Below are 12,454 nucleotides of genomic sequence, written 5' to 3'. Positions count from 1 at the left end.
AGCATAATGAGAATACTGAAGAGCATAAAATAGTATGTATAGACAATTTAACAGAAATGTTGCTTAATCATTAGAAACTTTGGAATAACATACATCATGAATTGTAAAGCTTTAGTTTTGAGACTCCCTACACAACAGACAACATTGCTACTAATTATAACTCTTCTCTACATTGGCCCATTTCAAGATGATAATTAAAGGTTTTCACATGTTTTGGTGACAGAGTCTGTGTAGTCATATCCTAGCTTATGAGTGTTGTAGTAACAGATAGATTTAGACTGTGACATATTGCCCACTTGGTTTGCAGTGTATGGAAGATAACAGAGGGATAGTTTTGTTGATAGAACAGCGTACCACTTTATCGGGTGGTTTTCAGTCAGCACAAGATGTAACTTGAACACCTGTATTAGCTTCCTGCACAATTAATAATACAAAGTGACCTATGCATCTGTTTTGCACCATGGCCTTCAGTGGTGCTCAACAGAGAAGTCTGGAGAACTGCCTATTTGGTTATTTACCAATTACAGGCTATTACACAAGCAAATGCAGCAAACCTATTACTACATTACTCTGCAGCATTTTTAGAGCTCTACATGACGCTGTGGCTAAACATGCATTTTTACAATTCATTTGACTTTCCTATTAATACTGTGATTATATAGACTAAGTTGACATGAAGCTATTCTAAGTGAAAGACAGGTTACATAAGTGTTGTTTCTGTCAATTGTTGCGATTAAATCTAAATATTGCACCTTCACTATTAATTTTAGTTATGGCTTCATCAAGTCTGTACGTTTCTTTTTTATTTTAGCCGAGGCCACATGGTCACACCTACTCTGACACACTTGTGTAGTGGCCTTAGCTTGCTACACAGTTAAACTCTTTTGGAGACTTATTGAGTGTCTCTACAATACAACAGCATGCCTAATTGTGGCCTCTAGCTGCTGAAAAGCCAATACGGTTCACTACTGTATAAAGAAAGGATGACCTCTTTATGTACCTTAGATTTCTTTTTTATTACTGTGCATAATATTTCATTTGGAGTTACATCCTGAATGATCCAAAAAGCTAACATAGCAAATAAATGATGGGTTGGCATATTTGAGAATAGGAAATTATTAGATGTGGTCTGTTAGGCCTTTCTCACATCAGCATTTTCCATAACCATAATTAAAAGTATGGATATTCATCATATGACTTTTCCTGTCAAGTGCACGACTATAATAGACTGGGGCATAATTATAATTATGCACCTGTAAATGTACTCAATGTTTCACAAGGGGTGCTACAGTACATGTATATAGGATAGGCTTCTCTTAAGTAACATTCACCTTGATCTGCAGTGTTAATTGACTACATGATGAGAGTAATTTGGTCATGCCTCCTAACCTCATGACCTATGAACATTACTATTCAGCGGTGGATCTAGGAATTTTAGAAAGTGGAGATATACACTGACATGAGATACACAAAAGTTTGCACTACATTGTCTGGTTTGGTAAGGTGAGACCAAAGAAAAAAAGGTCACAGCCTATTGATAGTACATAAAATACCTTAAATAACTTGCTACACTCTGCTTTAATAACTACTGTGACTGCTCTATTAGAGTATCTCGATCAAGGCACACACCGTAATAATTAAAACATTTAATTGTTATGTAATTATTTTTCAAAGGGGGTTTCCGGGGAAACCTTGAAACCCTCCTAAATCCACCACTGCTATTGTTACTGTAACATTTATACATTAATACTCTAATTCAGTAATCATCATATACCATTACAGTGACCTAGTGTGGAGTCATCCTTTTCATATTCCAAGAGTGACACATCAGTTTTATAACCAGAGAGGCCAATAAGTACCATAGTCATACGCATTCACCTGAGTCACCACCAAACATACATGTCACTCCAATGGTTTTTACTGGAACAAGCATGTTTTCGTGTTGTAAACAATGTTTCCACATCTGAATCATCCATACTAAATGCATGGGATATTTTTAAAGCCTCATAACTCACTGTATCAAAGCGCTTTTTTGATAAACAGTTCTGGCATTTAAAGGACTTCACAGTGCTATTAAATGTTTGGGCAGTTGGCCCATGTAACAAGAGTTATTAGCAGTTATTAGGTGAACGCAAACAGACTATATAATCCATGCAGAAATAAGGTGCATGATATGATCAGCTCCTGGAGGATAACATGTTTGATATGGATGCCTCCAGCCTCTTCTTCACTCCATCAATACAATTCCTTTGGATTATATATTTAAAAAAAACACTACAGTGACCTTTTTTTTGCAAGTCAACTTAGTTGACTGCGTAATAACAACCCTCCAGAATACAGTAATGGTATAGTGAGTGCAAGTATCTTTCCACAACCTAGTGTAGGAATTCGGACCATAAACACAATCAATTTTCAGGCTGTACATGACTTTACAAAAAACTTCAGTTATGTTTATTTTGTTCCTTTTCAGAACAAAGTAGAGAGTAGTTCTTCCTACTACCCATAGTACACACCTACTGTAGGTGGGCTCAAAATACAGTGGTGTAGTCGCTAGACATGATCTCAATGTAGCTCCCTTAAAAATACTGGCATTACATTAATCCGACTGATTTAGTGTGCACAGATGTATAGCTATTTAGACAACAATCAAGGAAAGTTACACTGTGTTTTATACAACATATTTAGTTGTGGGTTTTAATTAGCATGTGGGCTGGTCGTTGGGAGTTGTGGGAGTATGGCATTTATATGATGCACCTCTTAGCTGACTCGAGATATACACTAATACAACAGTCACTCTAATACAACAGTCATGTATGATATTCTAATAGAACAGTCACAAGTTACACTGTAGCTAGCTGTGCTACAACATAAAACTAAACAAACTAGTATTGTTAATTTAAAAATGAAGTAGCCTAGTAGGAATCTATGCAACAAAAAGTAGTGAATCAAAGTATCAAGATTGAGACACCCTAATAGAGCAGTCACCTATACTATACAACTATTACACCTGTAATATTCCTTTAGTTCTTGTTCAAAGCTTAAAAACAACACTTTCCTGGTACTGTTTTTAAAATAGATTGTAATGGAGTTACAGTTTAGTTCTGCAGTTTAGTTTCAGTTCCTAGAGCTAAAAATAAAAGGCTGTACTAAAACTACTTTTAGTTCGAGTAACTCATGTCTCAGGTTCCATCTCAGAGGGTCAAAATTCCTGGGGGTTCACATGCTAGTGTACTAAGGTGTCTTACCTGTAGTGCACAGTAAAAACGAACTAGTGAAGGTCACTACTAATTTCTGTCACAACACTCACTATTTTTGTGTAGTGACGTTCACTACTTTTGTAGAGACCCTCACTGTGTAGTAGTGAACATCTCTACAAAATTAGTAGTGAACGTAAATAGTGAGTACTGTGGCAGACATTAGTAGTGACCTTGATTCACTAGTTTGTTTTTACTGTGTGAGGACAAGTATCAACAACATTAAGGATCCTACTTAAATCAGATCACCCCACCAGTGCTAAATAATCAACTAGCATGCTAAAGGCTTCTAGAGTTCAAAGCCATACAATACAAGCTTGGAAAAACCTCTCTACACAAGTCTTGCATGGAGTGTACATAATCACTGGTGGACTGGACTCATGCATTTTCCCTTTTTACTAAATATGTGGGCACCTGTATGCTAGTCTCGTGTAGTTGGACCACTCCCCGTACATAAGGAAACACACACACACACACACACACACACACACACACACACACACACACACACACACACACACACACACACACACACACACACACACACACAAAAGAAAGGTATGATTATCCCAGACTTGTCAACATTGCCCACTTGTAGCTCTGTGGAATAGGAAACAGTTAAGGGTCACCTCTTAATTTAACTGCCTCAATAAATATGAACTTGCAGTTATTATGTAGACATGGATACATGGTTACTATAACACTACATACACATGTACTATATGGTTTGTACTTCATGATAAGATGAATGGTAAGTCATACAATGGAGATTATTCTAAGAGAGAATTGCTATCATAATCCTAAGATGAACAAGTAGTACCAAGTAGACAGCTTCACCTGCATATTTTACATTCACTGTAGCAGTAACTACAGTACAACCAGTTGCCTAAAAATTTGATTTAACAAAGAAAAAACCTTAGCCCAGTAGTCTAGTACACCAGTCCAGTGATTTTATATAACCTTTTACATGTAAATCTAGCCTCACTGACATAATTATGCTTATCATTAATAATTATATTGTTTTAAAGTGCTGCACTCATTGATAGCCATCAACACCTTCTTTGAATATGATTTCTATCTGGCTTCTATTAGTAATGGGGTTTGGCTATAAATATTCAAGTGAAGCAGCTAATGATCCTTGTGGTAAAAAGTGGTGTAAGCATTGTGTGGAAAAATGTACTTTGGATTTTTAAATGTGAGAATATTCTCAATGCTATAGTAGAGAGTTCACATATATACTATAATGTAGCATCATCTGACTTACTTGGGACCAAGACATGTTCAGATAGTTAAAAAGTTCGGATAATCAAAGCCCATTCATTTACATATACAGAGCCCTGTTCAGATACTCTAATAGAACATACATTTGAGACAAAATACTCTAATAGAGCAGTCATTCCTACTGTTTGGATAACCAAGTGTTCGAATAATCGAGGGAGCACTACACAGAAAATCACATGTTTCTTCTGCAACTGTAGAGGTAAGTACGTACCAGCTGCAGCAAGCATAAAAATAGCTTAAATGATCAAGATACTCTTATAGACATGCAATCACATTACACTTGAGTGATGACTGCTTTATTAGAGTAGGTGAATGTACTATCGATCTTTGCTTGAGAGATGTCTCCATGAAAGCAAGTAAAATTTTTGACAAAAATTCCTATTATGCATGATTCTTTTAAAAACTAGTAAACCCAAAAATTATTCTACAGACTCATGAGCTTTAATGATAAAGTACATTGTAATTATGTTGTAGGTGATTCAAGATAGGTTTCATCACCCCCTCACAAGGTCAACCAAAGACCATCAATTCAAAAGACCAAACAAATGTATCACACATTCATAAATGTAAACTGTTATAAACAATGAGCTCCAAGCTATTTCACATACATACACCCCTGTAATACACACTACACGCTTAAATAAAATGTATAAGAAGCACGTTGTATTGTGGTTACAAAACGTCACGTCACTACATCTACAGTTTGCTAACTTCAATGAAAATACAATCATCTTTGAGATACTGGCATGTAGGACTGACCTCACTGAGGTCTTCATTGTGAACAAACTGTTGCTCTCCCCATCCAACCTCAGATATACCACAATCATTAACTCAATTTTCAGCAACACCTGGTGTACGATGATCATAGATTACAGTCTGTGAGTAATGTTCACGATCATCGATTTGATTGAGTAACTTAATCTCAAACCTTCCTCTTAGTGGCCACGCAAGCTTATCATCATGTGGACCCTTCATGAGGTGCAGGAACACTGACAGGTGAGTACCTTTACAATCACCATTACCAGCAGCATAAACTAGCAGGGTCATCTTGTACCCTCTGTTGTGTGAGAAGAATGGCTCACTGCACCAAACATTATCTGTCTCTTTGTTTTCAGCAAAGCTTGACATCTTTAAAATCACTGGAGTTATTTGAGTAACAGCTACAACCCTTGTTGCCAAGGTGGTTAAATGACTGTACCACTGTGACGATTCAATGAGCTTATTGCAAGAACCAGTTGTATTGATCAGATGATGAACCATTACCTCAAGACTACCAAGTCTAGTTTCTGTGGACACTAGTTTGTCTTCTGTATTAGCCAGTTTAAATACCGTCATCAGTAAATGTTCCTCCATGTTTTCTTCCTCGTGATTCTTCTTCCTCTTACGTAACATCCTCTCCTCACACACCCACATTGTGATAATCACACTGGACCATCTCAAGAAGACACTCCTTCCTGTGTGCTTCCATGTCTTCACGAGCAATCTTCTTAGTCATACACTTGTTTGGACAAGACAAGGGAAGCTTGGGACACTGCTTCTTGTGTTCTCCAACAATAAACCGGTGCCCTCCTGAAATCTGACACAGTGGACATTTAACAATACGACCGGGACACTCAGTTTCAACATGACTAGGCAAATATCGTCGTTGTAGCATCTTCCCACACTTATTGGAACACTGCACGTCCTCAAACTGACAACCATCACTGTTTCCAAGGTGATTGTTGATGTTATTCAGTTCACCCTGCCACTCACAACCTCTCCCCTTGTTTGTACACATCACATGAAGACTCCTAACCTCTCGATCAGCTTGAATGTTGGGAAAGGTGGTTGCCTTTTTATTGTGGCAAATTGGACAAGAACTTGTTGAAGACTTCTTGGTCTTGTCTAAACAAGACTTGCAAAAGTTGTGACCACAACACACACTCAGGTAAGTATCTTGGCAGGGATGGATACATATTTTACAGATGTACCGCTCGTGAGGAGTGTTAACAAACTGGTATTCATATCCGCCAATTTTATTGGATGTAACCTTAGATTTCCTCGTCTTCGACATAGCTATAAACTTGTTTATCGTTCCGCGTGCCGGTAGAGTTGATTCAAAGGCGGGAGATGCCACGTCTCCTCATTAACACTACAACAGTGTCACCATACATAATTTCTCATTGTTCAAAGTCTTAAAACCTTACTTGTACAAACTGACAACTATACGATTCCAGCAATCAAGTACGCCTTACAGGTTCCGCAACGTGGTTGATCACGTGTACGTAACCAAGCTGATTGCGCAGACACGTGATCGAACACGTTTTTGCTGTGTGCAGGGACTGTTAGATAGGGAAGGTTGCGAGCTCGGAAGGTTGTGTTTCGCGTCTGCGATTAATGTATAGATTGTTGCTTTACAAGTAAGGTTTAACTATGGTGTGCTGAAATCATATGCATGAATTTAACACATTTCAATCCTCAGCCGGAGAAAGCCTGACCGTGCAGAACTGGTAAAGTATGTCGACAATCTCGCCCAGTGAAATTGGTGGATATGAGCAAATATTCATAGACACACCGCACGAGCGGTATATGTGTAAAATATGTATCCACCCCTGCCAAGATGCGTACTTGAGTGGATGTTGTGGTCATAACTTTTGTAAGTCTTGTTTGGACACTCTGAAGAAGACTGCAAAGACATGTCCATGTTGCCGCAATGAAGATTTTGTTACTGTTATAAACAAGCAAGCTGACCGAGAGATTAGGAGTCTTCATGTGATATGTACTAATAAGGAGAGAGGTTGTGAGTGGCAGGGTGAACTGAATTACATCAACAATCACCTTCAAAACATTGATGGCTGTCAGTTTGAAGATGTGAAGTGTTCAAATGAGTGTGGAAAGATGTTACAACGACAATATCTGGCCAGTCATGTTGAGACTGAGTGTCCAAACCGTCAGGTTGAGTGTCAGGACTGTCACATTTCAGGAGGCAATCAATTTATTGAGGGAGAGCACAAGGAGCAGTGTCCCAAACTTCCCTTACCCTGTCCCAATAGTTGCAAAGTTTCTTGTCCTCCATTATCGCGTCGTAAATGTGGGAAACGTCGTGCACGCAGTGTTACAAATGCAATTCAATATTTTCCTCGGGATGAGATTGACGCACACAGGAAGGAGTGTCCTCTTGAGATGGTACAGTGCCTAAATGAATGTGAAGAAGTGTTGCAGCGACGATATTTGACTAGGCACCTTCAGAATTTATGTTCACGTCGTAAGGTTGACTGTCAGCACTGTCATATTACTGGAGAGTACAAGTTTATTAAAGATGATCATGAGGAGAAGTGTCCCAAACGTCCACTACCATGTCCCAATAATTGTGAAGTTGAGACCATCCTTCATGAAGACATGGAAGCACACAGGAAGGAGTGTCCTCTTGAGATGGTCCAGTGTGAGTATCACAATGTGGGGTGTGAGGAGAGGATGATGCGTGAGAGGAAATGGAATCACGAGGAGGAAAAAATGGAGGAACATTTACTGATGACTAAACTTAAGCTGTTTAAAACTGAGGACAAACTGGTTAAAAATGAAGGTATATTAGTGACCACCGAAGCTAGACTTAACAGTCTTGAGGTAATGGTACATCGTTTGATCAATAATACTGGCTCCTCTATTAGGCTGATCAAATCAGCACAATGGTCTAATCATTTATCCACCTTGTCAACTAAAGTTACAGGTGTTACTCAGATATGTACAGTGACAGTAAAGATGTCAAAATTTGCTGATCACAAAGAAAGAGATCTTGGTTGGTTTTCTGAGCCATTCTACTCCCACAATAGAGGATATAAAATGAATTTGCAGATTTATGCTGGTGGTCATAGTGATGGTAAAGGTACTCATCTGTCAGTGTTCCTGTACCTTATGAAGGGTCCATATGATGATGAGCTAACATGGCCACTGAGGGGAACATTTGAAGTCAAGTTGCTGAATCAAATGAATGATTGTGACCATTATCTCATGACGCTACGATATGGTGATAATACTCCAGATCCGTGTGCTAGTAGACTTAATAATTGTGAAAGACAGAGCGGTTGGGGTAATCGACAATTCATTTCCAATGAAGTCCTTTGCAAGGTCACCCCCACATGTCAATTCCTCAAAGAAGATTGCATCTTCATCAAGGTTATCAAGCTGTAGATGTAGTAACTATTGGAACTGGTTCATCCTGTAGGTTTAGTTTTAGGAATACATAGTACCCAGAGCTGTGTTGTACCATTAAATTATTTTAAGTCATTTTCAGCTATTTAAAAACCAAAATATGATGTTTTTCTAGCTGTTTCACTTCAAATATTTATAGCTAAATAAATCCCATCAATTTAAGCCAGCAGGAAGTCTGTTGATAGCTGTCTATGCATGATTGGACACTTTCAAGTTCATAAACATGTGTCAATAAGGCTTGATGTACATGTAACACTTAAGTACAGTTTTTTGTGCTTATGTTGTATGGCTTTGAACTCCAGAAACCTTTAACATGGCAGGTAATTATTAAACCCTGGTCTGAATAAAGTACCCACAAGCCTTTATTTGCTTGTATATATCACAGCAGCTAGGAGTAGGAATGTTTTGATCCTTGGATATAGTTGTTGATACTTGTCCTCAGACTAATAGTAATGACTAAGGCAGGCAAAAATTGATTCACAGTTTATCGTATATCATAGTCTTATCACGTGATGCTCTGATTATTCATTCATGTGACATACACATTTCAGTACATGGCTACTTACTGTAACATCCTTGTACATATACAAGCTCTGGATAGATCTAGAACACTTGTTCCTTATGGTCTGTAATAGCAGTGGAGCTAACAGTGACTTTTGTGGACTACTATTTATAAAGTTTGCAATGTTTTCAAATATTACTACATCGTCATTGTTAACTTTAGAGACTGTAGGTAACAAGTGTTGTGGCCTTGAGGATTAGTGGTGGTAGCTTGTTCTTATGATGACTTGAAAAACCACTGATGAAAATGTCAACATGTAAAAAAATTATACAAAATTGAAGACAATGAACCTGTATTGTTTACTTATGACATGGTAAGGCCACGGAAAGTTAATTATATGTTTCTGGTTCCCTTCCTGGTCATTTTATTTTTCTAAATGAATTGTGCAATCACCATACAATATTTCAGATCTTTTGAAAGGGTTTCATGTCATGTCCTGTAAACACTCATTTCTTATAAAGATACACTAAATTTATACATTGACTTTGTTTTTCCCCCATGTACTGCTATGTCAAATGTAGTATAGTGCACCACATCAAAAAGTTGTTGTGTAAAAAAAAATAATCAAGCCTGGTCACTTGGTCAATTTTGGGGTAGGACTAGAAACATTATTAACTTTGCACAGCCTAAGATATGTGCAATTAATAGTCTATTGTCACTTGAAGCATGGCTTCATGTTGTCTACTGATGGCAGCTGCTGCAGTGCTCCCCTTCCAGTTAACAGCTTGTTAAATGATAAGATTCCTTGTGGCACAATGCACAGCAATGACTTTTAGCTAGCTGCTACAGCATTATTATATTGGACAAGACATGATGTAACTCGGTTAATGTTGTTCATTGTTTGGGTGGAACGTCAAATTTTGTGTACGTGCAGGACTGATTATACCACATTTTAGTATAGTTATGCATGTAACTTACTGCTCAGTAGACTAAAGATCTAAATGGGATCAAGTTTATAACAAAATGTTTGTCATGCTGGCTATTTGGACACATGCAGCAAAATAATAATTATGATATAATACATTATAATAATTATGATATAATAATAGTTATGATATATACATTATAACTACTGTCAGGAGCTCATAAGGCCCACAAGGTGCTACTATCCATGTAGTAAAAAAGTGATATGACTGTCAGCTCCTGGAGGGATAACTTGACGCCTTCAGCCTTTTTTTCACTCCATCAAAGATATAAAGAGGTGCATAAATGTCCCTATATGTGTGACTCCATCAACACATCTCCTTGGATTATGTATTAGCAAGTGACTATCCATGCAACCTTTTGTGAGTCAACTTAGTTAGTTGGCTTGACTACACACTTGTCTGTGACCAACCCTACAGAATAGCTATGTAGGAATATCTTTCCACAAACTAACGTATGGAATTCAGAACTACCCTAGTATATCTGCAGGTGCAGCCGACCTCCCTTGTTTCCCTACTTTTTCTATGATCCCTAATCAAATATACTTAAGTATCACATGAAATAATCACAGGTAAAATCTGGTATATAAAGTTGGAACGTATATATACTGTATGTGTGTGCATAAATTTGAAAGAAAAAATACCATTATGTGCACAATTAGGGATTGGTTTTTTCTTTCACCATTTTTGGACTATCATGCTACTAGAAAATTCACATTAAAATTTGTTTGCTTAGAATTTACTAACATATAGCACATGCTGGTATATTGTTCATGTTTGTGGTGACTGTTGTACAGTGCTCCATTGATTATCTGACTCCCTTGGGACCAAGACATATTCAGATAATCAAAAGTCCATTCACATATTTACAGAGCTCTGTTCAAATACTCTCTAATAGAACATCCATCTTAGTCAAAATACTCTAATAGAGCAGTCACCTCTATACTGTTTGAAAAACCAAGTGTTTAGATAATAGAGGGAGAACTGTGATAATGTACTTTAAGGTGGCAAGAAATTATTCACTCGTTCATTCATTTGGTGATTGATTGTTATTTGCAAACACTTTTCTCAAGTAAGATACATTATCAACTCATTACTCGTTATTACAAAACACCACATTCTTACATCTCAACTACAATGTATATGTCTATTACATAATTAATCAAAAAGTTTTATCTGCCATCATCCTAAAATGTAATTATTATGCATATGTATAGCTAACTTGGAGGAAGATACAATTATCCTTTAGATATTGACATGTTGGAGTTACCTTTTCGATGACTTCAGTGGAAAAAAGCGTTGCCGTTCCCCAACCAACAGCTCTGTTTACATCAGTAATTCTGCTAGTAGTAGTTTCCTGAGCATGACTGTTATAGGTAACAGTCACAGAATGATGCTCACGATCATCAATCTGGTTCAACAACTTCACTTCAAGTTTTCCCTTGATTGGCCATCTTAGCTCACCATCATGTGATCCCTTCGCAAGATAAAAGTATCCTGACATATAAGTACCTGCAGTACTACTGCGGCTACCAGCAGCCCAAATACACAACACCAACTTATATCCTCTGTTATGGGAGTAGAATTCCTCACTGAACCAACAAAGGTTCCTCTCTCTGTGTTCGGCAAAGTGTGACATCTTCATAGTCACTGGACATATCTGAGTGACTGACACAACCTTTGTTGCCAAGGTGATAAAATGACTGGACCATTGTGTTGATTCAATCAGTATATTAGAAGATCCAGTGGTATTGATCAAACGATGCATCATCACTTCAAGACTACCAAGTCTAGTTTCTGTGGATACAAGTTTGTCTTTTGTTTTAGCTTTGGTCATCAATAAATGTTCCTCCATTTTCTCCTCCTCGTGATTCCTTTTCCTCTTACGCATCATCCTCTCCTCACACCCAACATTGTGATACTCACACTGAACCATCTCACGAGGACACTCCTTCCTGTGTGCTTCCATGTCTTCACGAGGGACATTCCCTACCTCACATTTGTTGGGACAATATTGCAAAACCTTGGGACACTGTTCCTTGTGTTTTCCTCAATAAACTGATGCCCTCCTGTGATGTGGCAGAACTGACATTTAATGATGCGACGTGGACACTCATTTTCAACATGACTGGTCAGATATCGTCGTTGTAACATCTTCCCACACTCATTGGAACATATCTCATTCTCAAACTGACAACCATCACTGTTTCCAAAGCGATTGTTGATGCCATTCAGTTTACCCTGCC

General features: G+C 37.8%; 2 protein-coding genes across 2 annotated transcripts; one reads left to right on the top strand and one right to left on the bottom strand.

Annotated features, from left to right (window-relative positions):
* Positions 1-6,804: 6,804 nt before the first annotated feature.
* LOC136254348 (TNF receptor-associated factor 4-like) lies at positions 6,805-8,811 on the top strand. The gene is made up of 2 exons (XM_066047028.1): positions 6,805-6,934; positions 6,997-8,811. Exon 2 carries the CDS (start codon positions 7,032-7,034, stop codon positions 8,700-8,702), a length of 1,671 nt encoding a protein of 556 aa, XP_065903100.1. The 5' UTR covers positions 6,805-6,934; positions 6,997-7,031; the 3' UTR covers positions 8,703-8,811.
* A 2,598-nt stretch (positions 8,812-11,409) lies between these two features.
* Positions 11,410-12,177, bottom strand: LOC136252811 (TNF receptor-associated factor 2-like). Its single transcript, XM_066045384.1, has one exon. The coding sequence runs from the start codon at positions 12,175-12,177 to the stop codon at positions 11,410-11,412; it is 768 nt and encodes a 255-aa protein (XP_065901456.1).
* Positions 12,178-12,454: the final 277 nt, after the last annotated feature.

Source organism: Dysidea avara, chromosome 4 (genome assembly GCF_963678975.1).
Source record: "Dysidea avara chromosome 4, odDysAvar1.4, whole genome shotgun sequence".
NCBI classification, from domain to species: Eukaryota; Metazoa; Porifera; class Demospongiae; order Dictyoceratida; family Dysideidae; genus Dysidea; species Dysidea avara.
The sequence above is the reverse complement of the archived record's forward strand: the minus strand, read 5'-3'. Positions and strand labels throughout refer to the sequence as shown.

Bases quoted from the DNA above. Each gene is read 5' to 3' on its own strand.
- LOC136254348 (XM_066047028.1), top strand. From the start codon at position 7,032: ATGTCGACAATCTCGCCCAGTGAAATTGGTGGATATGAGCAAATATTC.
- LOC136252811 (XM_066045384.1), bottom strand. From the start codon at position 12,177: ATGGAAGCACACAGGAAGGAGTGTCCTCGTGAGATGGTTCAGTGTGAG.